General features: G+C 49.6%; 1 protein-coding gene across 1 annotated transcript in view; it reads right to left on the reverse strand.

Annotated features, from left to right (window-relative positions):
- Positions 1-2,327: 2,327 nt before the first annotated feature.
- DNMT3B (DNA methyltransferase 3 beta) overlaps positions 2,328-25,117 on the reverse strand; it is a 38,187-nt gene continuing 15,397 nt past the window's right edge. The window contains exons 6-21 of the mRNA XM_063296801.1: positions 22,405-22,563; positions 21,344-21,451; positions 20,729-20,870; positions 18,930-19,064; positions 18,658-18,702; positions 17,895-17,974; positions 16,806-16,918; positions 14,715-14,898; positions 12,885-12,969; positions 11,536-11,681; positions 10,501-10,591; positions 10,237-10,385; positions 8,868-8,953; positions 8,212-8,281; positions 7,114-7,232; positions 2,328-3,242 (exon numbers count right to left, since the gene is read on the reverse strand). Coding sequence (XP_063152871.1) covers positions 3,101-3,242; positions 7,114-7,232; positions 8,212-8,281; positions 8,868-8,953; positions 10,237-10,385; positions 10,501-10,591; positions 11,536-11,681; positions 12,885-12,969; positions 14,715-14,898; positions 16,806-16,918; positions 17,895-17,974; positions 18,658-18,702; positions 18,930-19,064; positions 20,729-20,870; positions 21,344-21,451; positions 22,405-22,563 — 1,854 coding nt within the window. The 3' untranslated portion in view covers positions 2,328-3,100. The remainder of the gene's footprint in view (positions 3,243-7,113; positions 7,233-8,211; positions 8,282-8,867; positions 8,954-10,236; positions 10,386-10,500; positions 10,592-11,535; positions 11,682-12,884; positions 12,970-14,714; positions 14,899-16,805; positions 16,919-17,894; positions 17,975-18,657; positions 18,703-18,929; positions 19,065-20,728; positions 20,871-21,343; positions 21,452-22,404; positions 22,564-25,117) is intronic.

A 25,117-nucleotide genomic window follows, 5' to 3' on the forward strand; every position in this document is an offset into this window, starting at 1 on the left:
AAAGGAAAAAGTGGAGCTTCACAAACATCCCATTTCCCAGGGTTAGGAAGGATGGCACCAGGCGATGCTCTCCCTAACCCTTTGGCCGCATCTACCTTCAGGAGAAGTGGGAGGCACAACCCAGCCTGTGTATCTGCTAGTCCATCCCCAAATAAAAACAAAGGGCAACACTCAGTTATAGAAGAACACTGACTTTAATCAAACCGTGATAAATGTTCAAGGTAAACTTGTGTCAAAACCATTTCTTTTCGTTTCCAGCACTAAAACACAAAAGAAAAAAACGGTTTTCCCACCCACACAAGGCTCAGTTACGGTTGCCCGTCTGCTCTGGGGCTGAGCTTCAGTTCCAGGAAGCTCATTACATACAAGAGAAAGGAAAAAAAAAGGTAGTTTTATTTTTTAAAAAAGGTTATATAAAAGCACACACCGTTTTGACATTAAAAAGTCTAAAAACATAGCACCAATATGAGAACAGGAAGGACTTCGAAACGTCTTGGAAATGCCATTTCCAAATGTTTAAACGTTGCGGAAATGCCGTAAAAACATGGTTCCACTATTGCTACTTTAGGGAACAAGGTCTCTTTCGTTTTGCAACGGCCATCCTCCCCTCATCCAGAGAGTTCTCATTTTAATATTTTCTTAGGAACAAGAAGGGATAAAATAGAAATCTTACTGGAGACCAAAGATGGAACATTTGCTACAGAAGGCACATAAATGGCTGGCTGATCTACAAGCACCCACATTTCCACCCCAATCCCCGGACAAGGGGGTGGGGGCTGTAACGCATTCCCCGTCGGCCCCACTCCTTTGCTTGTAGCGTTTGATGTTCAGACCCTTTCAGAGGAGAGAGGATTCAGTGCTCGTTCAGAGCGAACAGTTCAAAAGTCAAACCAGCAAATATACATCGCATATAACAGCTATGATTGTTCAACACCCAGAGGTATAACCAATCGCACGTGTACACGTGCGCGCACACACACACCACCCAACGGGGGGAGGGATTTCAGTGGCTCAGGAATCTAGTACCCCAGGGTCTTCCAAGGAATCTCTACCCCTATTCTAAAGTACTGGCATTCACTTACAAACAGCAAGTATTGGCGCCTGCTTGTCCCTGAGACTCATCATTCAGAGAGGGGCTCCCGAAGAGGAGTAGGATTCATTCAGATGCCAACAGCTCGAGAATTGCAGGAGGTATACTTCACAGGGCAAAGGATGCCAGGTGAGGAGATGGGCAGAGGAGACCGCAGCCAGGCTGTGGCTGGAGCAACCTTCTTGGCACAGAACCCACCTGGATTTGGATGCACTTTTCACCCCAACCTACTGTTGTCGCAATACTTTCTGGAGATCAAGGCCCTTAGAGCATTGTTGGAGAACATGAACTGGTATTCATTTGACACCTTCAAATACTGACGAAGAAGGGGAAGGAGAATCCACCCAGGCTCTTGTTTGCCTTCGGTGAAATGAACAGGACAGGAGCTGCGCATGAGCGTAGGGCTGTAATCGCTCTCCTCGGTAGCCCATCTTCTGCTGCGGCTGACTTAAGAGACGCCCCTAACCGATCGACCACCTGCAATCCCAGGTGTTTCCCACAGGACTTTTGCAACCTCAACATCCAAGCCAAGCACCCCATCTCCAAAGGCAAGGAAGGCTGTTGGTTCAAAGGGCAAAGTTCTCCCCCACGGAGAAAGAGGATTTGCTGCATCTGGAGAAATCTCTTTTTCTTGACAAAGACACCCTGGCAGCAGGGAATGGGAAGGATCATTAAGTCACATCCTACGCTGATCTACCTGATTTGGTTCATCCCAGAAACCAGGAGGCACCAGGAAGCACATGGCTTCGATGCACAGCTACCTGCCAAGGTGAATGTATGGAAGCTTATTGCCAATATTGTGCTAAGGTTTCTGATTAGCAGTTAGTAGAAATTAGAGAACGAAAAGAACAGAGTCCAGTCAAACCTACAAAATCACAGGATGCCTTTATCCCCCGGGGGGCAGAATCAATTCTGCCCAACTCTCGGCCTTGTCTAATGAAATCAGTGTTATAAAGTATTGACAGTCGAGGAAATGATCGACATTCACAATGAAAATAGCAGCATCAACGAGGGCCAGACCTGATGAAGTCCACTGGGGGAAAACAAGGCAAAGCAGCTGTAGGGTAAGAATCTTCCAGCAGCTTTTAACTGTTTCTCTGGCAAGAGGACTATGCAGTCAGTACGGTTCTTCAGAGGAAAGAAGTCTTTTGCGGCCAAACCACAGTAAACATTTGTAGATTTTCTTTTGGGTGAATGCAATGCTGTCGTCTCCCTTTTCCTCCACTGCCCACTCTGAAGTGACTATGATTGTGCAAATGCTCTCGCACAGCTGCAAAAATGTATGTCCGACAGAAATTGAAGCACACTGAAAAGAAAGGTGTTCTTTTCAGTAAAATGCCCTGAATGCTTTTCTCTGCATTAAAAGCACAGTGTAGTTTAAAAGTATACCCAGATGCATGTCGCAAGGTTATTGTTCCATTTCGCTCCCTTTAGTATGATGATGGCATGGTTTTATTTCAGCCAAATTCCATTCTAGGAATTTTTGCATTGTCCCATCATGCTGCGAACAGCTCTAAAAGTCTCTTCCCCACAAGTTTTACTTTCTTCAAAAAAAAAAATGTTAAAAAAAAAAAGACATCTGCCCATTTTCCCAGTGCGAATAGTGTATGAAACACAAGTCAAGCTGGCTCAATGCTACAGTTGGAGTTTTTAGTGATTGGATCATGCAAGCTTCCTATTTCAAGTCTGGATTTTCTTCTCACAGCCTGTCGGAAAACTGCCCTTCACTCAGGCAGCCACCGAGCCGTCGCTTCTCATCCACCTGGAATGAGGGATGAACGCTACCTTTGCGGCTTCCAAACATTTTTTGGCACGACGGGAACGCAAAGGTCTTGCGAGCTTTGAAGACAGTCACCAGGGATCGAAAGACCCTTTCTGCAGCAAGAGGTCTCCTTTGCTGGCTGCCTCTTGGAGAGAGGCAGGGGCAGCACTGGGCAAGGGTGGGGGGGCTTCGCTCTTCTCCTTCCACCCGGGGGATGTTATCAGAGGAGACCAGAGGACCCCTGCAGCCTACTCGCAGGAAAAATAATCCTTCAGGGGGGCAAACAGGTGGCGGATGACCGGGACACTCCATGACCTCCCGAGCAGCTTCTGGCGCGCCAGGCGGCTCATGTTGGAGACATCGGTGTAGTGAAGGGGGAAACCAAAGATCCTGGGGGAGAGAAAGCCATTAGCACAGACTCCCTGCCTGCTCTGGAAGGAGAGATCTTAGGACACCCCAGGAAAGGGGGGAGCCTCTTTTTACCCTGTCAGTTGAGCCCAAAGACTAATAAAAGGATGGCTATCCTGACTGAGAAGGGAGAGGCCCTTGGCACGGCACACAAAGGCACATTGCTGAAGCAACACTATAAATGCACCCAAAACCTTTCAGCCTATTTTGCAGCAAAAGCAGGCTGTTGACAAAGGTAACTGGGCTCATTTCCCTGAAATGAGGGCCGTCAAGAAAGCCAGGGTGGCACCATCAAAGCTCTGCCCCCTTGCATTGCCACACGTGCCCTGCATGTAAAAAGGGGGCAAAGCTTCAATCTCTCCTCACCAATGCCCCCAGGCCACACACCCATTTTCCCCAGCACATGCCACACACACCTCACCCCAAGCCATTCCTAAGGCAATTTTTAAAACAGTGTTTCCAATATTTCATAAAGGGGAGTTTTGTTGAAAACAATGTGCATTGGGGGTCTTAATATCTACTAAAAGCGGAGGTCCTGCCTGAAATCAAATTGCTCCCACCTCGGTCACCTTCACATGCCACTGACTCCCATTTTTTATGGGTGAAACTGATATTCCTATATTCACATTTGTTCACCATCCTAGTTCTGGGAGTGGTCAAAACATTTTGTGAAGGAACAGGAAGTTCATGTGGGGAAAAGCTGGTTGGGGGTGATCTGCCTGGTTTCTCTGTCCATGCATGGAACTAAGGAGGGCTGTTTTTTTCCAGGCAATAGTTCAGAAAGGGGAGAGGAATGGCGGGGGGGGCGGGGGGAGCCAGAGTTATTGGTAGCTGAGGGGAGGCAGGGGAAGACGAGGAGGGGATGCTGGAAAGATGGGGGACAGACAAGCAGGCTGATGAGAAATGCCACGCAGGGGCACTGGTGGCAGCAGCCAGAAGGAGGCCGGTGAGCCAGCTGGTTAGATACGATGCAGATTTTGTGTATCTGCAACCTGGAACAACCAAGCATTCCTAGCTTTGCTTCTGCCCAAAGTACAATTTGGTAGAAGCTCTGGCACATGATGGCTTGTTCTGGGTTGGAAACAGAACATTGTCCTGCATACCCCAACTTCGTTCATCCCAAAGTAGCCTATTCCATCATCTGTGTGACAACCCCAGCCCTACCCTCATCTCCCCAGGGGTCTGCAGCCCCCCTAGATTTTATGGCTCTGTTAAATTCCAAGGGAACCCCTCCTCTTTGGCTTTTCCAGACTGGGAAATGAGGGCGTTACTCACAGAAAGACAGGTTACCCTCTGCAGGCTGAAAAACAACACCGAGAGATTGCCAAAGAAATTCTCAAACATCTCAAGAACATGGTAGAGGGGGAAAAAGTGTCTTTTGCGGGGCAAGAAAACGATCAGAAAATTGCAAAGCGTCTTCCTTCAACCCAGTCACTTCTAAACATGTTGCAGGACAAGCATGACCACCCTCCAATCAGCAGGATGACACCCAGGCCTGGGTGGGAACTTATGAATGCCAATACAGGCTTAAAAACTACAATTGGACCAGAATTTCAGTTGCTAAATAAAGTGGCCATTAAGTGAATCCAACCCGATTTCACAACCTTTTTTGCAGCGGTCGTTAAGCAAATCACCATGGGCATTAAGCAAACCACATGGTCATTAAGTGAATCACGCGGTTCCCCATTGATGTTGCTTGCCAGAAGCTGGCCAGGAAGGTCGAAAATGGTAATGACACAGTGATGGTCATAAATGCGAACAGTTGCCAAGCACCCAAACAGTGATCACATGACCGTGGGGAAGCTGCAACAGTCATAAGTGTGAGGACCAGTGATAAGTTGTTTTTTTTCAGCACTGTTGTATGTCTGAACTGTCATGAACAAATGGTTGTTAAGCAAGGACTACCTGTACACCTGAGCCACTACAGGGTGGGGAAAACTGTTTCGGAGTCTACAGCTTGAAGAGCAAATGCAGAAAGAACAACTGAACGGGCCTCTTTCCCCATTTTCTAAATACTTCTGTGATCAGGAACAAGAGGCCAGCGAGGCATTTCCATCCTTGGGCCGCAATTCCACGGAGGGTGTATCAGTCAGGGTGGACATCAGTCCCCAGACTGATGAAATGTAAACAGTGGAATGACTAGATCTCTTGTGTGGTTTTAACCACTTGAAATTAAATATTTATTTATTGGCCAAATTTATATAGCTGCCCATCTCACGGGAAGAAAAGCAAAAAATAGCTTGATCACTGAGTCAGGAGACAAAAAAAAAAAGGCACAGAAAACTCTTTCTGGCTTGTAGAAACATCAAAAGAGAAGCAGCAAAGGTCACATCTTGCTGTAATTGTCTTTTTGTTTGCCTAAAAAGAACTCTGCGTATCTGCTGACAACCTTTTTGACTCTAGCGCTGAATAATCAGAAATGTAAGCTGATAAAACACTCCATTTAATTTTATAAAGGTTCAGAAAGGGACTAGTCCGGGCAGGGACTTGTCCAGGCAGCCTCCGAGAATGGGACACGATTGAACAGATTAAAAAAAAAATACTAGTTAGTAATTTACTCTCCGATCAGCCCTCTCAAGATAGAGGAGAAAAAACGTCCACCAGTGTATGTTTTTTATGCATTTTAGTGTTTGCACAATCCATTGGACATACTCTGGTTTTACGTACAGTGCTTGCATATATTTACAATATATTCTGAATAAGACAAAAATGTTTCTCTGTCATTTTCCTTCATTCACTGATCTTTTGTTATGCAGAATAAGTCTTAATAATAAGACTGTTCCTGAGGTGGAGACTTTATCTGGGAGATCTGTTGTCTTCACTCAGAAATAAACAACACGCACAAACAAAACGGGAGGTGGCCAGCATTTAATTACTAATTATCCTAATATTCAGACTCGCTGAGACAGGCAGCATATAAATTTAATAAATAACAATAATAATTTTAAAATGTGCAGCCAATTCCCCTGTAATTTCTAGTATTGTACTGTGATAGGATTTAAGATGGTCTTTTTGTCTTCTTTTTTTAAAGGAAGTATTATGCTTCCATGGGTATGTCGTTTTTTTACTTGCTGCTTTTAAGGATGGTCAGTTTAGGAGCCGGTGGCTTTATCTGGGCTGTTTTGGTTGATCTTCTGTAAACTGGGGGTTCTCCAGGAGATACAATGGTGTGGTGATATATGCACTTAATAAGAATATTGTTAATGCCTATAGAGCCTGCCCCTTTCTCTCTGACTGGACAAAAGTAGCTCAGACACAGATACATCCTACAAAATTTCTCTCTTCTCCGTTGAGGCTCAGGTACATTTTGTAAGAGATCCGCCAATAAGCACCTTGATGTGGGTCCTGTCAAGAGCTACGCACCAGAACAGTGCTTCTCAACCTTGGCCGCTTGAAGATGCGTGGGCTGCAACTCCCAGAATTCCCCAGCCAGCATGACCAAAAGACAGACAGGCACACACACACATACACACACACACACAGTTCAACATGTCGAGTGGGGGGTCAAGGTCGCCTTTGAGCTCCTCCATCCGACCTGCGATCTGTTTCTTCATCCCACCCAGGAGAGACCAAATGTGAGGAATTGGCTTTTCTAGAGATGATGCACAAGCATCTAGAGCAGGGCTTCTCAGCCTTGGCCACTTGAAGATGGGTGGGCTTCAACGCCCCGAATTCTCCCGCCAGCATGGCTGGCTGGGGAACGCTGGGCGTTGAAGTCCACCCATCTTCAAGCGGCCAAGGCTGAGAAGCCCTGCTCTAGAGTCTTCCCCAGCCGGGCCATTCCAGGACGTTTCTCCACCTCCTTCCCCCCACCCTTCCTGCCACAGGTCCCCTCGTCCAGCCCACGCCTCACCTTTCCAATTCTGTGCACCACAAACTGTCGTCTTTCCCATTCATGCTCACCGGCAGCGCCTTGGCTTTCCCCTGTCGGATGGAGTTGGACTTGGTGGTGATGGTCTGGACCTTCTTCATCTGCAGAAGAAGAGCAGAGAAGACAAGCGGTGGGAGGGCAGGAGATTCCAAAAGGAGCGTGGTCCAAAGCAGGCAGGAGGTGCAGGTAGCATTCCTAATGCATCCAGGGGTCAACGGAACGCCCGGCTCCTTCGATGCTCATCAGGATGGGGTGCCGACAGCTAAAACTGCCCAGTCTGCACCACTGGCCTTCACGGGGACGCGCTCTTGACTCACCACCCCAGACACAGGGGTTGAGGTTTGGGGAAGACCACAAGGCAGGGGAAGGCTGGGAGCACAACCCTCCCCAGGTCTCACTTCCCCCTAACCGAAGGATCCTCTTTGGGCAGCTTTCCGTGTTTTCACACTTTCTGATGGAGGCCAGGGAGACCCGAGTGCCATCTCCTTTGGCCAGAAAGGTGACAGGGGACAGGCAGGGCTAGAGACCGAAGGGCTGGGCTGGATCAGGGCTTGGAGAGAAGGCAGTGGAACGGGCAAGGGAAAGTGTCCCTGGGCTGGCTAAACCCCAGGTTTTCCATGAATTACATCCCAGTGAAGCTGCATTGCACAAGAAAGAGCTACAGGTAGTCCTAGATTTACGACAATTTGTCTGGCAAACGTTCAAAGTTACGACAGCGCTGAAAAAACTGACTTTCGGCCGGTCCTCGCACTTACAACCGTCGCAGCATCCCTGTGGTCACATCATCAAAATTCAGGAACTTGGCAACCGACATATATTTGCAAGAATTGCAGCAGCCCGGAGTCATGGGATCACCATTTGCAAAGTCAGTGGGGGAAGCCGGATTCGCTTAAGCCATCACATGATTCACTTAACGACCACGGCAAAAAGGGCCATGAAATTAGGCGTGACTTACTTAACAACCGCCTCACTTAGCGACAGGAGTTCCAGTCCCCATTGTGGTCATAAGTCAAGGACTGCCTGTACTCTGTAACCTTCCTTGTCCCAGACTACAATAATTGGGAATATTATTATTATTACCTTCGCCGTCCGACTGTACTCCAGGCAATCCTGAAGTTCAAGCTTATCTCCCTTGGATGCCGCCAGGGGCCTGAAAAGAGGTAACACTCATGGGGCCTCCAAGCCACTCTCCCACACCATCCCACCATGCTTCTTATTTTATAGGGTGCAGGAAACACTCCCCAGGAAAACAGACCAAAAGACAGACACACACACACACACAGTTCAACATCACATTTGCCTCCAAGAAAACCTCATGGGCATTCTTAGGAGAGGGGAAAAAAAGGAAAACACGGAAAGCATTTTCCACCTAATGTTTTGTTTGGAAGCCTTCCCAGCCTGCTCAGAAAAATGACAAAGGAAATTCCTTGGCTGGGGGCTGGGCGGGGGGAATGCTGGAAAAGACATCAAAGAGCACCCTCCACTTCTTCAGCCATGCCCAGCAGAGGAGCCATTTTGTGAACGTGCAAGCCGCCACCCTTTCCCACGATGGCAGCTCTTTCTGCAAAGTGCCCCCTGCTCACCCCTCCAAATCCCGACCGTCACCCCCAGCCTCCCACATCTGCTGCAGGTCACACTGAGCTGGCCCCAGACTGGGTGGTTTCTTCTCCCTGCAAGCTTCTCGTGAGCTTCTCTGGCAGGTTGAGGGCTCCGTCGTGCCAAGATGACGTTCTTACCTGCTCATCCCTGGTAAGTTGCCCCAAAAATATCTGGCTCGGTGTGCAGCAGAAACCTTGACGGCATCAATCATCACCGGATTGCACTGCAGGGGAAAGAGAAGGTGCTCAGCTGGGGAAATCCTCAGTGACTGAAGGGCTGGGCACGATGGCCTGAAGGACCCGCTTTAAGGAAGCAAAGAGGCTGGAGCAGCTGCTGCTGCTGCTGGGAATGAAAGAGGACGATCTGCACCCCAGAAGGTGACTACAAAGGAGGGTAACACTTTGGAGAGGTGAACTGGTGGTCCCCCAGATGTTCTTGGACCACAGCAGGTGGGCAATAGGGGCAGGCTTGGGGGCACAGGACAGTAGCCAGGGACCACACTGAAAGGGACATGGCTGAAATGGGGGTGCTTTTTAGTCTTGGGGGGTCTTATGGGTGGGGGTGAGTACAGGAGGCCTTCCAAAAGCAACTGCTTCTGTGCTACCCTTAAAACCACCCCAAAACCTGAAAAAAGAGTCGATCTGTGCCCCTCATAGTTGCTGATGAATTTCATTGATACCACCTGGAAATGTTGGGGGAACCCCATCTGGGATTGCCCGTTTGAGACTCCGACTTCCAGCCTTCCTGACCAGGGACCAGGTTAGCCAAAAAGGATGGAAGGTAAGAGTCCCACAACCTCTAAAGAGCAAAATACACCCTCCAACATCCGTGCAACAGATATTATACCATTACAACGATATTAAATTTCAAATGGTGAAATCCAACTTGGGTGCACAGAATAATTACACAGGTAGTCTTCGCTTAATGACCACAATTGGGACCAGAATTTTGGTTGCTAAGCAAAGCAGTCATTAAGCATATCCAACCTGATTTTACAATCTTTTTTGCAGTGGGCGTTAAGTGAATCACTGTGGGTGTTAAGCGAACCAGGTGGTTGTTAAGCAAATCATACGATTCCCCATTGATTTTGCTTGCCAGAAGCCGGCTGGGAGGGTTGAAAATGGCGATCGTGTGACCACATGACACTGTGACGGTCAAAAATGCAAACTGGCTGCCAAGCACCCAAATTGTGATCACGTGGCCATGGGGATCCTGCGATGGTCATAAGTGTGAGGACTCGTCATAAGACAGTTTTTTCCAGCACCGTCATAAGTCCAAACCATCACTAAATGAATGGCTGTTAAGCAAGGACTACCTGTGATTAATATCCAGAATTGTAGCCAATCTGGAAGACCAATCTTGCTTTCATCAGCCATCCCTAAAGATATCTGGCCTCCTGGCTTCTTCTGCCAAGGACTTCCATGAGCTACAATTAAGAGTTCAGGGCAGCCCCTAAGCCCCGTTTCTTGGGCCTCTTAGCCATGTTGACCCAACTGCAGCTTTTACCTCCAGGAAACGGGAGATATCCCTCTTGTCATTGACCCTCATGGACACGACATTTTCGAAGAGCCAGAAGAAGGGCCGGTCTTCTCCAGCTTTGGGGCGAGCGTAGTTCAGGAGGTGATAGAACTCGAAGAAAAGGCGGCCAGTCCCTTCTGCCAGCAGGAAAGGGGGACAGACAGAGAGGGGGTCAAAGAGGGCCCAGCACCCCAAATCAGATCAAAGCCAACTCAAAACTGACCGCCCCTTCCCTTTAGGAGCTCGGCTTACCATACAAACCCTTCCTGGCGGGATTCACAATGGAGAGATCGTTGCATGGACTTCCACCAATCACCAGATCGAAGGGGCCCCACTCGTCAATCTGCAGGGGAGACTGTAGTCAGGGCCCGGGCCCTGTCCCCCACCCGCTTCGCTCATTAGGTGACTTGCAACATCCTGAACGCTCGCTCGGGTTTACTGCCGTCCCTCCCCTACAGAGGGGGTCGCCTTCCTCCCACGCTCCCGCCCTTGGAGCTGCCCTCCCATCCAGGTCGGCTGGCCTCCAGAAAGACCAAAGACCTGCTGTTTGCTGAGCACGCCCCTCACAGCATCCACCGGGTCTGCTGATGGGAAGGCCCAGCCCATAAAATGCATGAATTGGGAGGGACCTCGCAGAGCATCTAGTCCAAGCCCACCTTCAGTGCAGGAATCCCCTAAACCAGCCCCGACCGTCCGGCTGCCCCCAAACACCTCCGTCAAGGGGGCTCCCGTGCTGTTCTTGGAAGGCCGTTCCACTGCTCTTACCGGCAGCTATCTCCACCTCCCCCTAATGTCAGTCCCTGGGCCCTTGTCCCACGCTTGGCTTCTACTCCCTCTCGTACTGCAAGTAGGAGCTGTTTAGACATCCGTACATTGCTTTGTATCTGCCCTCTTTTGCCCGCTGAAGCATCAAGTCCAGCCAGGAAGCCCACTGGACGAACCCTGCCAGACCATGGTCTTCCTCAGCCTTCCCCACATCCAGCTGGTCTTGGCCCACCCCTCCACCTCTCCCAATGGCCTCTTTGGGTTTCCACCCCTTCTGCCTTGACTGGCTCCAGGAAGCTTTGGCCCCACACCTTAGTGAGCCAGGAGACAGTTGCTGCTCCTGCTTGAGGCCGGCCGGTGCCTCAGCGCAGCTTAGCGTCTTCCCTCAGGCCTGGAGCCAAGACCCCGCAAAAGACTCAGGCCAGCGTTCCGGGGTGGCCAGCCAGCCAGCCAGCCAGCCAGCTGCCTGGGCTGAGAAGCTTCCCCCGGAACGGTGGATGCCGGTGTAACCCGTCTCCTTACGTTTCTCTTGGTTATATTTCTAACGTCGTGCACATATTTGATGTTCCCTTCATGCCTCACAGTTCCCACAGTGATGGATTCTTCACAGATCTCAGAGGCAATGTATTTGTCCACTTTGACGCCAAGGTCCCGCAGAACCAGGTAGCCTAAGAAGGTGGAAATGTCTTGGGTGAGGAAAGGGTCTGCTGGAGGGTTTTGCAAGGCCCCACTGAGGAGCACGCAGCCCTGGAAAAACCCGCCTCGTGCTGTGTGCAGCCCTCCCATTCTCTGCAGAAAAGCGGGGAACCTGGAAGATTTGTGCTCAAAGGATGCCAAACAAGGATTTTTCCAGTACACAATTGTACGTGCACGCCCACCACCAGGATGGCTCAATGCCAACCAAATACGTATGAAAGTAGTGGGTTACGAGAAGGGGACCGTGTGGCTGATAAAAGAATGGAGAAGGAATGACAGCAAATGCCTCAAAGAAGAAAACAGGTTATCCAGAAAGCTGCCCAGCTTTGTGGCAAGGTTGACAGATTGCCCCTGTGCAGAAAAGCTGCCTTTGGCAGAAATTACACTTGGTGTTGCCATCCTCCGCACAGTGGCCTGACATGGTAGAGCAGCACTTTTTCCCAAGCTATATAATTCCAGTTTTCTGAAGGCATCGTGGCTAAGTTACAGCTTGTTCCCAATACAACACCATCTGGAGGATTAGAATTGAAAGAAGCACAAAAACAGGACAATCCAATCCCGATCCCATTAAACCAGTGTTTCTCAACTGTGGCAACTTGAAGATGTGTGGACTTCAAATCCCAGAATTCCCCAGCCAGCATGGCTGCCTGCAGAATTCTGGGAGCTGAAGTCCATTTTTTCAAGTTGCCCACGGTTGAGAAACACTGCCTTAAACATCGTAACAGATGCACACATTAAGCAAAGCAGCCAAGGGGAGGGCTGGGAAGGCAACGGATGGGAGCCACGGTCTCATTTGCCACCCTTTAGCCAAGGCTCTGAGGGGTCCACGTGATAACCAGCTAACAGTGCTCCTTTCACTGCTGGGTAGGCACCAGTCGCCGTGACACACATGGGCAGCAGGTCAGAGGGAAGACATGCGCAAAAGTGAAGGGATGTCCTTTCCTTCTCCTTCAGGTGGTGGATCTTCACACTGAAGACTGATGGGCAACCAAGGGCAAAAGAGCCTTCTGGCATAGCTCAGCTGGACTTGTGCCCAGGGCGTTCTTCCCCAGCCAGGTGCTCCTCCAGATGTCCTGGGACTGAAGGAATTCCCCATCTGGAGGGCACTAGCCGGGCAAAGGCGGATCTCTTTCTTCATGACCTTCCAACCTGATCAGAGTTGACCAAGCCCTTACCTGTAGCGATGCCATCAAAGAGAGACAACACTCTGATGGGCTTCCGTTTTGCTGCTGGGATGGCAGGGTAGATTTTTGGCACCTCCTGTGATGGGATAAGAGGCAAAAAAAAAAGGATGCGTGAGACAGACCCAGACCAACTCCAGCAACTGTCGGGTGTGTCAGTTTGTACCACCATAGGAAGCCTTCTGCCACTCTCGTAAGGTCACGTGATAATTTGGGCAATTATTCATTTCGGTGGTGCTGCTCTGATTCAGGAAAAAAATTATATGCCTTTCCAAAAGGTTTTGTTTTGTTTTTCTGTTCTGTTCTGTTCTAGGCATTATTCCTGCTGGTCTCATGTCTTCCAGATGGGCTGGTGAGGACAATAAAGAGCAAGCAAGTCCAGTAAGAGAAATTTAATGACTGTGGTGACTAAACCACCCCAGAGCAGGTTTCCAAGATGCTTTGAAACTTTTACACCTTCAAGTGTAGATAATCCTTTTGCAGCTGGGGTGCCCTTGGTAGAACTCAGACTTATAACTGCTGGCAACTCGGGTACGGGGCTCATAGCAGCCATAAAGGCTTTCTATCCCCAAAGAGCTGTGCTGGACATCAGCCTTTTCCCCTGGCTGTTGATAGGACGGGATTGGCTCTGAAAACTCTGATCTGCATTTCTCACCTACGTGGTGCCTGACTTTACTTTGAGGTTGCTCAGCTGAGGTTCTCCACCCTGCTTGTGAGACTGAGTCAGGATAGGCATTTCATCGATCAATCTTTCAGTCAAATATTCTCTTCTAGAGAGCTGCAGAAGGTACCTCTCCACATCAGTGACACCAACACGTTCCACCATTCTGCATCATGCCACCCTCGGTGCTCCAGGAACCAAGCAGACCATCCCCGGGATAGGCAGATCAACATCTCCAGGGAAAGTCAGAACACCCTAGTGATCTCAGGAACATCCAGCCCCCGGAATACATTTTGCACATCACCACTCTTCTCCTCTTATGCCTTAAAACTTTGCCAGAGTGGCTGTTCTGGATCATGAGATGGCCAAAAAAGTCTTCTCAGCTCCAGCACTTGTTTTTAAAACTCCCCGGGGGTAGAGCACATTCCCTGGTGCTCTGCAAGACAGAAGTGCTGTTTTCAGGGTCTGTCCTGCAAAGGCGAACTGGTGTGTTGCGATTGTAATTGTGCAGGTTAATTGTACAGGTAGTCCTCGCTTAACAACTATTCGTTTAGTGATGGTTCAGACTTACAACGGTGCTGAAAAACCCATTTATGACCGATCCTCACACTTACAACCGTCACAGCATCCCCCCAGTCACATGACCACAATTTGGGCACTTGGCAACTGGTTCACATTTATGACTGTCACAGTGTCCTGTGGTCATGCAATTGCCATTTTCGACCTTCCCGGCCAGCTTTTGGCAAGCAAAATCAACGGGGAACCACGTGGTTTGTTTAATGACCACATGGTTCGCTTAATGCCCACAGTGATCCACTTAACACTCACTGCAAAAAAGGTTGTAAAATCAGGTCAGATTCACTTAATGACCACTTCGCTTAGCAACCAAAATTCCAGTCCCAGTTGTGGTCATTAAGCGAGGACTACCTATATTTATGGAGTGACTGTGGACCAGGAAGAATGCAGCTGTCCTCTGAGCAGCACATGTCAACTATGTGCATCCCAGAGGTCTGAGTCTAGAGACCATGCAAAGCGGGGTCAGCCAGAGAGGAAAACTGCTTCATAAGGAGGGACAGACCCTCATCTATGGCTGGAGGGGCAGCTGAGCTGATTTCCCACCCGCACCACAAGAAAGTCCTAAAGTTTTCCATCCCATTCCTTACGTATTCTTGCCCTTCCTCGTTGGTGAAAAACTCCTTCAGCCGTGTGTGCCAGTCATGCCGCCGCAGCAGAACTCCGTGGCGCTGCCGTGGCTGACACATGTAACAGCTCCAGGGCTCTTCCTTCCGGGCAGCGTCAGCCGAGCCTCGTCCCACCAAGGCGTTCAAACAGTCCACACAAAAGCAGCTTCAAAAGACAGGGGGAAATGGGGTGAGGACGTAACAGGGAGGGCCAGGGACCCCAGTGACGCCACACGAGCCATGATGTCATCACACCAACTGCACGGCTACGTGGTTTGTGCAATGAGGTCACGGCGAGCGCCAGGCTCTTCAGCCGCTGCCTAAAACCGAAAGCCATTCTTCTCCGAGCATGATTTTCCCGGAGTTCTCTTTAGCAAGATTTGTTGGTGGAGAGGGACGGGGTCACACGAACTGCAGCAAGTGACCACGTTCCCACTGCGAAGAGGCCTGTCTCTCCTGTGGCAAGATTAGTGCACGCAGAGATGGGAAGATTCAACACTGGCCACTACGGAGGAAGGGCCGTTGAAACTGACAGATTGTGCTGAAATGGATAAATTGATGTCTCTGGTCAGAGACAAGGCGCTATCTACATTTACTGGTGACTGGAAGCCTCTTACGGACTTTTTGCATAAAAACGAAAAAAATGAACTTGGGGTTTTGATGAGTAGACAGGACAGATTATAGAAAGAAGGGTAATGTGATAGATTGTTAGAGAGAGAGGCTAAAATATATTGTACTTATCACTGCCGTGAAAAATATCAGAAGCCTTATATATTTCCTTCTACGGTGTATTTCTTTTCTTTCTTTTCTATTCTTCTTTAACTTTTCTTCTTTTCTCGCACATTCTGCTTTTCCTTCTATTTCCTTCGTTCCCCCTGTTCTTACTTCCTTACTTTATATTAGTTTGGGTTAGTTTTTACTCTTCTTGGTTAACAGCTTTAATGAAAATTATCAAAAGAGAGAGAGAGAGAGAGAAGGGACATGTCTTGATCTACCTTAGCACAGAGACATCTCAATTTTCCTTCTAATAAGCCTTCCTGTGATCTACTGAGGTCTCTTCCCTGAGAATGGAGAAGCTTGCAGCTGGCTATTTTCAAAACCATCCCCTGAATCTTTTACCAGCCTGGGAACCCTCTCTGGCAACATGTGTGTCATCACATGTTCCCCACATGTTTGCACCAAAGGTCTTTTTAAATTCAAGGTACAACTTCTAGCACCTGATGGCACTGTGGGGTCTTTTGGTGAGATGCTGAGGGTCACACTCGGAAAGGCTCCTGGAGGGGCTGGGGGGGGGAGACTTAAGGGCTACAGGAGATGTTATGAGTAGTCCTCGCTTAACAACCATTTGTTTAGTGATGGTTCAGACTTACGACGGTGCTGAACAAACCAACTTATGACCGGTTCTCACACTATGATTGTTGCAGCGGTCCCATAGTCACGTGATCACGGTTTGGGTGCTTGGCAACCAGTTCACATTTATGACCATCGCAGTGTCATGTGGTCACGTGATCACTATTTTCAATCTCCCTGGCCAGCTTCTGGCAAGCAAAATCAATGGGGAACTGTGTGATTGGCTTAACAACCATGTGGCTTGCTTAAGGACCACTGCAAAAAAGGTTGTAAAATCAGATCGGATTCACTTATTGACCACTTTGCTTAGCAACCGAAATTCCAGTCCCAATTGTGGTCGTTAAGTGAGGACTACCTGTACTTCTTGCCGTCACCAAAACGATCAACAGATTCAGATTCAGACAGTTCCGCCTTTACAAAAGAGGCAAGTCTCCTTCATCCTCAGTCAAAAAAGCAGGACGAAAGAGGAAAGTGTTGCCGCCATCCACTGCCTACATGAGGCTGTCTCGCTTGATAGCAAGGTACTTGCTGGAACTCTCGTGCTGAAATCCGAATCTTCCTTCTGATAAATCGTATCCATCAGAGCTCTTAGATTCTTGTTCTTTGGATTAGCTGATCTCAGGCTCACTGCAGGTAGCACAGACTATCATCTATACCTGTCTGTCTACCTGTGTATCTATCCATCAATATTAGTGGGTACTGCCCAGGGGAAGAATTGCCCACCTGAAGCAACTGGCATTGTCGCAGAGGAGTAACTCGCTTCCTTCGCAGCAGATGGTGCAGTAAGTCTGGTACCCGTCTTCATCGTACATGTAGAAAAGCTCCAGAAACCGGTCCTAGAAGGAAAACAGGCCGCCCGTGAGGTGAGGAAGGGCAGCCTTTTCTGTGTAGCTTTAAATGTGACACTGCAGAACAGTCTTGCCCAACCACACTTCGGGTGCATCCAGAAGGCAGGTGCCTTCATCCCAGAGAGCACAGGTCTGCTGGTGATGGGGAGATGACGGGCGCTGTAAGAGGCCAACAATTTCAACAGACCACTTGATCTGCTTGGAGCGTTCCCCAGTTGCTAGCACAGCTTTACAGAGGTCCCGAGAATACAGTGCTCAGAATTTCTAGCCACCATTGCCCATAGCCACGTGGGTAAGGAATTCCATAATCTGAACACATCTAAAGAGAGACAAACCAGGGAAAAGACATCGTGGGTAGATATACAGGTAGTCCTCAACTTACGACAATTGGGACCAGAAGTTCCATCACTAAGCGATGCAGTCGTAAGACGCGACCTCATCACTTAGCGACGGCAATCCCTGCCATCCCAGTTGCTGTCGTCAACTGAATCCCACGGTCAGTAGGCAAGGCAACTTCTTGCCAGCTTCCTGGAACCAAAGTCTGTGTGGGGAAAGCCAGCAGGAAGCTGCAAGTCCCAGGGTGACAGGCTGCCGGGTAGGGGAAGGAGTGGGGGCGGGCATAGGCGCACGTGTGCAACAGGACAGCAAATTTAATTGCTGTGAGTCACTCAGAGGCATATATTTGAGATGGGCAAATTGAGCTTGAGATTGAGCTATATAAATTGAAATAAGAAATAAATAACTGCAGTTATAAGATGCCAGTTCTTGAGTTTCTGAAAGCAGAAATCTTAGAAAATTACCCCCAGTTTTCTAGGGTTTCCCTGCTGAAGAAGCATCCTCCTCCAGAGATGAGCTGCAGACAAGGAAAGGTGCCCCATCCCAGCCCTGCCTTGGCCAAGCGAAGGGATTTATTTCTCTGATACCAGGCTAAAGCACAGCCTTGTGTGCTCCTGTGCCCACTCACCTGACAGGTCCTGCAGAGCCCCCCTTCAAACAGCGGGTGGAAAGTGACAGGATTCTTCTTCCCACAGGACAGGCAGCTGTCTGTTCAAAAGAGTTCAGGAAACAGTCCACCTGAACTGTTCCATTGGCTGCCTTCCCAAACTAGCTGCCCTCCAGATGTGCTGGACTTCATTTCCCAGAATCCACCAGGGTGCTGATCCTGGCCAATCTCAAGCAGCCAGCCAGCCAGCCAGCGAGAGAGAGAGATTTATCGGTTTCATTCCTTTTGGAGGGCAAGGGTCCAGGCTCTTAAGCACCCCCCTTTTCCCCAGCAGGGCCTTTCCTTCTCTCCAAACCCAATGGACCTGGAGACGTGGGGGTGACTGCCAAGATCAGTGTTTCTCAAACCTGGCTCCTTTTTAAGATGTGTGGACTTCAACTCCCAGAAGCTCCAGGCCAGCTGGGGAATTCTGGGAGTTGAAGTCCACACCTCTTAAAGGGGACAGGTTTGAGAAACACTGATCTGGATGCTGCCCAGCATCAACGCATGGGACTGATTCATCCTTCTGAGCAGCCCAGGCCAGCGGAGGAACAGGATGTGTCCATGTCCACCTTCTGAAAGGGGGCAGAGGGCTCAAGGCTCCACGTCCATGAGAGACAACACACACCTGGACCATGACTTGGGCTCATGCGTGGGTCTCTGATCTGCCACACCTCCAGGGATGGAGCATTTGCAAAGGTACCACCCTCACCCCCACCCAACGCCACCCCAACAGGCCCCTTACCTTCCAAGCTCTTCTTGTTATTTCTGGCTTCCGAAACCATCCGCTCTGGAAAAAGGTCACCAAGCACAAAGGGGCATCTCGTCAGCTATTGATCGAGATGTGCAAGAAAAGGGTTCTCTCCCAAGAGGGGAGCTTAAAAAAAAAAACTCCCCACTACTGCTGGGCACAACAGCTGGATCTTCCCCCAAAGGATGCCAAAGATGTCCTCCTTCTTGGCCCCCATCCCAGCCTCCCCCCACCCCATCCCTGGGACAGAGACCCCCCCCCCACACCTCTGGTTTGGTTCTCCTCCACCGGTTCCTTGCCGCCGCCGCCACTGCAGCCGTTTGCCTTAAGCCGCTTGGGTGGGGGGGCAGGTTCGGGGGGGGCGAGATCCTCCATGATGATGGCGGGGAAGGGTCTAACCTCTGCAAAAGAAAAAAAGGCAGCAGAGGTCAGCGGGGGAGACCAGGCAATTTCCCCAAGGGAGACAACTTGAGATGAGGAATCGCCGGCAAGGGACCCGCAGCAAGGGAGACTGGCTCAACCCGCCAACCAAGCCCAAATCTCCACCGGATTCCCAGAAAGCTCAATTTTTGTGCAACTCGAAAGTTTTATTAGCAAGCTAACACCCATGGAAGGGTGTCAGGGCTTAAATGGCCTTGTTGCACACGCCATCATGACTCTTGACCCCTTCCCCCTGCAGACACGCCTACCCCAAATGCTCAGTCAGCAGGTTCCTACCACCAGGCAAAGTCTCTCTCTCTCTCTCTCTCTCTCACACACACACACACACACACACACTGGTGTCTAAATTGACGGTGCCGGAGAGGGTACCGTTTTGTGCCGGCATGCTGCAAAGCTCAGCCCTTCCTCTCTTGCCTCAGGCAACAAATAACAAGGGGGGCCCTCTGGGCGATGCCCCTGTTCTTCCTGGCAAATGCTCCACCCAGCCATTTTTCAACCCCCCACCTGCTTCCCTCATTTCCAGCATCCCAAGAAAAACATCACGCTAATCCTCCAAATAATTCCACGCTTAGAGTCACAGAACTGTGGAGTTGGAGGGGAACCCAGCGGTCATCTACTCCAACCCTCTATACTACGCGGAAAGCCAGATTGAGATGGCTCTGCCGTGGCACAGTTCTGACATCTGGACATTCCTCTTTAAATTGAAATGGAACCGGGCAGCAGCCGTAACCCGTTCTTTCTGAACAGAAATTAGTTCCTGACCCTCTTCTCTATACAGGGCACATTCAGAGATAGCGCGCCACCTGCAGATAAGCCAGCCTTCCAAATTTTCGTATGTTTTAATTCTCACAATTGGTTTATCTGCGGGTGGCACATTTTTCATGGCATTTTGGTAGAAAATTCAGGGATCAGCTTATGTGCGGATGGGCTTACCCATCAGTATTTCTGCGATATGTGGGTACTTTAAAAAAGTAATTGCCATATATCAGTGTTTCTCCGCCTTAGCAATTTCAAGGTATGTGAACTTCAACTCCCAGAATTGGAGCTGGCTGGGGAATTCTGGGGGTCGAAGGCCACGTACCTTGAAATTGCTAAGGCGGAGAAACACTGCTGCGTATACCCGCAGATAAGCCCATGCACAGACAAGCCAAACCCAATTATGGGGGCGTATTTGGGCACCTAAAATTCGTGCCTTATGCCCAAGTATGTACGGTGTTTCCTTTTATGCAATACATAAACACTCTTCCCAACCCTTTTATGTATAATCAGAAATGAAACATTGGAACATATTTCATTACTCATTTTTCCCAACTTCACGTTTACGGAGGGGACGCCCCGTAGCGGATTAAGTTTTGATAGGGCTGTTGAGCCAAGCAGTCACCCAAGACACCCTGTGTTTTCCCTGGGGCTGTTCTATCGCCCAGAATCGTCCCCAGTGGCCTCTGGATAAAGCAAAGGGCCGCAGGGGACACCGTCCCCAGCCTGGGACCAGCACCCAGCCCGGAACCCGACCGAGCAAATGGTGCATGGACAAAGAACGGGTCCCCAACCGCACGGCTCTCCAGCCCGCGCAGTCACATCCATCTACCCGCTGCCCCTCGTGGGTGAAACCATTGGGTCTTACCCGGAGTCTTGGGGGGCCTTAAGCCCTTCTCTCCAGTAGGCTTGAATCCCTGGATGGCCCAGTCCACCATGGGCTTCAGCTTATCCTCCAGAGACTCCCCAGAAGCACTGGAAAAACTCTTGCCCGCTCGGCTGCTCGCAACCTGCCACCACAAGAAGCATGTTCACAGCTGGTTTGGGGCTGGGGGCACAAAGGGTGATGAGATGCTCAGGAGCCACCCTCTCTCAGGGCAGTGGAGCGTGCAAAGCTTCTTGCCCAGACGTGGTGGATCTGCCCAAATCCCATGCTGGGAAGGCTCCCATCCTCTTTTTGGAAGTTGTCCCCCCACCGATGGATGTTTCAAGAGCGGCTTTGTAACCCACCCGGCGTGGTCTGGATTTGGCAGCATACACACCCAGCCAAAAATACGTAAATAAATAAGACGATGGGATGTTCCCTTCTGCTATGGGGAATGGCCACCCTGGACATTTGCAACCAGGGGCTACTTTACTGCAGCCACCCACAAACTGGGGTCCTCCAGATCTCTGTAAGATGCTAAGTTGGTGAAAACAGTCTTCCACGTGCTAAGCCACTGCCTTCTCTGCTAAGCCATTCCCACACAAATGCCCTTTTTACCTCTAGAACGTGAAGAATCGCTTGTCGGTAGGACACCATCTTCTGAAACGTGGTGCGGTTGAAATGCTCCCGGAACACCATCAACCCCACCAGCTTATCTGCGGAGATCTGCAGAAGGAGACACGCACTCAGCAAAACCTCTCCGATCTTCCTCTCTTTCCCCCGGCCATCCCAGCAGAGCCCCCAAACAGCAGCATCCTCAACTCCCCAAATCTGGGATTGATCTGATTCACATTGGCAGCTCTACGAGTGGTCTCCTCCTGGCGGGGAGATCCTTGTGAATTCCCCCTGCACTTCTGAGATCAGTAACAGGAAGAGCCTCTGGCAAGCCTTAGGTCAGTGTTTCTCAATCTTGGCAACTGGAAGATGTGTGGACTTCAGTTCCCAGAATTCCCCAGCCAGCCTTGCTGGCTGGGGAATTCTGGGAACTGAAGTCCACACATCTTCCAGTTGCCAAGGCTGAGAAACACTGCCTTAGACAGTCCAGCACCAGTTCTAATATGCTTGCAATTAACCTAGTTTCGTGGTTAGCATAAGACAGTGTTTCCCAAGCTGGTGGACCTCCAGATGTGCTGCTACATCACTCATGACCCTGTTGGCCAGGGAGTGCTGGATTGTAGAGAATCAGAATAGTGTAAAATGTTGTCTAAACACAGTTTCTAAACATCATCGTCACCATCGGCATCCGCAACAGCTGCCACCCCAACTATTATAATTATCTGGTAACCACAGATCCTTGCCATCGTTCTACCCAAACTGGGCAGATGCAAGCCTTATCGTTTGAAAGCTGCAGAAAGGAGATTTCGTCTGCAGACATCTGCAGCTCTGCAATTCCTGTCACAAGAAAGGCTGAGAAGTACAGTTTTTGCATAACTCCCTCGGGGCAGGGGCAGGTGAAGTGGTAGACAGTGCCCAAGGCAAGGCCACCCGCGGGGCTTTGCATGTCAAGGACAGGCCTCCTTCAAAGGAACAGGGCAACATACCCACTCTCAGACCCATGCTGACTGACCCCAAGGGACCGAGGCCACCAGCCACCCTGCCTCTCCTTCCAAGCCCCTCACCTCGGAAAACTTTCCGTCCCCAAACCATTTGACCCAGCGCATGCCAGGAGCCGCCTGGCGGTTGGAGGTCACCTTCCACGACACAACTATGGCAGGCCACCAACAGAAGCCTTTGATCTTCCCCCAGACAAGCTCCCCAATTCCAAAATCCTTTCCGTCCTGAAAGTCAAACAGAAACAAGGTGAGCGTTCAGAAACAGATGTTGGTTAGGAAGCCCCACAGCTGTCCTGCTTGTGAACACAACTACAGGTAGTCCTCGCTTAACAACCATTTGTTTAGTGATAGTTCAGACTAAAAAGGTGTTGAAAGAAACCAACTTGTGACCAGTCCTCACACTTATGGCCATCACAGAATCCCTGCGGTCACGTGATCACATTTTGGGTGCTTGGCAACTGGTTTGCATTTATGACCATCACAGCATCCCATGATCGCCATTTTCGACCTTCCCGGCCAGCTTCTGGCAAGCAAAATCAATGGGGAACCACATGATTTGCTTAACGACCACATGCTTTGCTTAATGTCTACAGTAATTCACTTAACAACTGCCTCTAAAAAGGTCGTAAAATAGGGTCAGATTTGCTTAATGATGCTTTGCTTAGCAACTGAAATTCTGGTCCCAATTGTGGTCGTTCAGCGAGGACTACCTGTACCAAGAGGAAGCAGGTGCTCAGCAAGGTGGGGACTGTTGTCTTCCAGACCCAGTCTTGCCAGAAGCCACGGGCCAGCCTCGACTGAGAGGGGAGCGCTGAGTTACTGGGGCCGCCTTCTTTTGCTTGCATTCTCAGAGAGAATAAATAGGTCACCCTTGTCTCAGAGCACTCTACCTGGGAGCAGCAGTTGCTGGGAATAAAGCCTGGTGGGGGGGGCAACTGCTTCAGGCTTCAAATAGAGCGATGATAAATAATTATTGCTGCTATATTACATTTGGATAAAGTAATGGACAAGATAATATAAAAACAATCACAGCAGTTATGCAACGATTAAAGCGTGATTTCAAAGCCGGCAAGAAACAGAGAATGTGGGTCCCCGCTGCGCTGCTCCTTTCTTGGTTAAGCACACCACTGGCTCGGGATTTACCACCAGCAATGGGAAGGGGCTGCAGCGGCCCCTCTCGCCCTCCACAGCCCAAAGGCACCACTCCTGGAGCGCCCCCGGCTGCCCTCCTTGCCCCCAACTGCAGCACCCGACACAAACACCCCTGCAAAGGCTTTTCAAAGAACGGCATAAGGGTTGGGGTCAAAAAGGAGCCCACTGGCTATGAAATCTGCAGCATTCTGGTTGTTTCGCTGCACTTTTTTAAAATAAAAACTATTAGAATTCCAGAGTAAAGTTAAAACACAAGGTACAGAACAGCTCGAATACAGAATTAGAAGAAAAAAGAAAAGAAGTGCAAAGATACCATGGGAAAATAAGAAGGTGACTTCCGGCCTTCTCCAACAGAGAGACAAATGCTTCTTCTGTGAACTTAATCTCTTACTCTTAATTAAACCTTAGCTAACGTTAGGTCTATAAAAAACAATTTAGTCGTCAAAACCCAAAATTAGCTAGCTGCTCTTCATTCCACTGAATTTCTGCATCCAGCTGGGAGCGTTTTTCATAAATGCAGATTAAAGCAGTTTCAAAGGAAGGGTGAAAGGGACGTCCCAGTCCACCTGCAGGGCCTCCTCTAACGTAGCGCCCTCCGTCACTCTCCACCCAGCCCTGGCAGGGTCAGTACCTTGCCCACCAACAACACATGCCCCCAAACCACCTAAAAGGCATTAAACAACTGTCCCCAGAGCAGGGTTTCTCCGCCTCAGCCACTTGAAGCTGTGTGGACTTCAACTCCCAGCATTCCCCAGACAGCATGGCTGGCTGGGGAATGCTGGGAGTTGAAGTCCACACAGCTTCAAATGGCTGAGGCTGAGAAACCCTGCCCTAGAGTTACCAAACATCAGCTGTCCTGGTTAGCAGAGCCCAAGGAGGATGCCCACCATCAGTGCTGCTGTTCCGCCCCATTTGCCTCTAAGAACTGTGATGCCCCACTTGCACCAGGACATTTATTTTTTTTATGGGGACTTTATGGGGACTGAATTTGAAAAGACCTCCAGAAGTTGCGTTTTGTACATGGTAACAGCAGCGAGATTATTAAATGCACAAAGAGGGAAGAGTATTGAAATTCCCACAATGGACGAATGGGTCGTAAAAATCCCAGGACCAGCGGGAGCAGCAGAGTGGACCAGAAACCTTTTATGGACCTTTTGCTAAATGAAGAAACAAGCGGAAGGATGATGTATGGATTTAATGACTGAAACGGATGAGAATTAAAGAAGGGGTTGAAGGGACGTCTGGAAGGGTTAAGAGGGAGGGGAGACAATAGTTGGTTAGTATCTGTTGAAGGGAAAGTTGGAAATCGTATCTCATAATTTTGCACTTCTTTCTTCTTCCTTTTCTAACTTTTTCTTTAGATGTGCTTTTTACTTCATGTAAAATCCTCAATAAAGGTAATTGTTTTTAAAAACACAGTGCCCCCTCCCTGCCACGAGTGAGTCACGTTGCTGGACTCTGCATGTTTGGGATCGGGGCCCTGGCACCCGGAGGCCACCACCTGGACCTCTGCAACAGGAGAGATTTGACCCCAGGGCAGGCGATCTGCAGCAGGAAGCTCTGCGCATCACCACCCCAAAAGAGGAGGAAATTCACTCCCAGGTCAACCCCAGAGGGTGAGGAACTG

This window comes from Candoia aspera, chromosome 3 (genome assembly GCF_035149785.1).
Source record: "Candoia aspera isolate rCanAsp1 chromosome 3, rCanAsp1.hap2, whole genome shotgun sequence".
NCBI lineage: Eukaryota > Metazoa > Chordata > Lepidosauria > Squamata > Boidae > Candoia > Candoia aspera.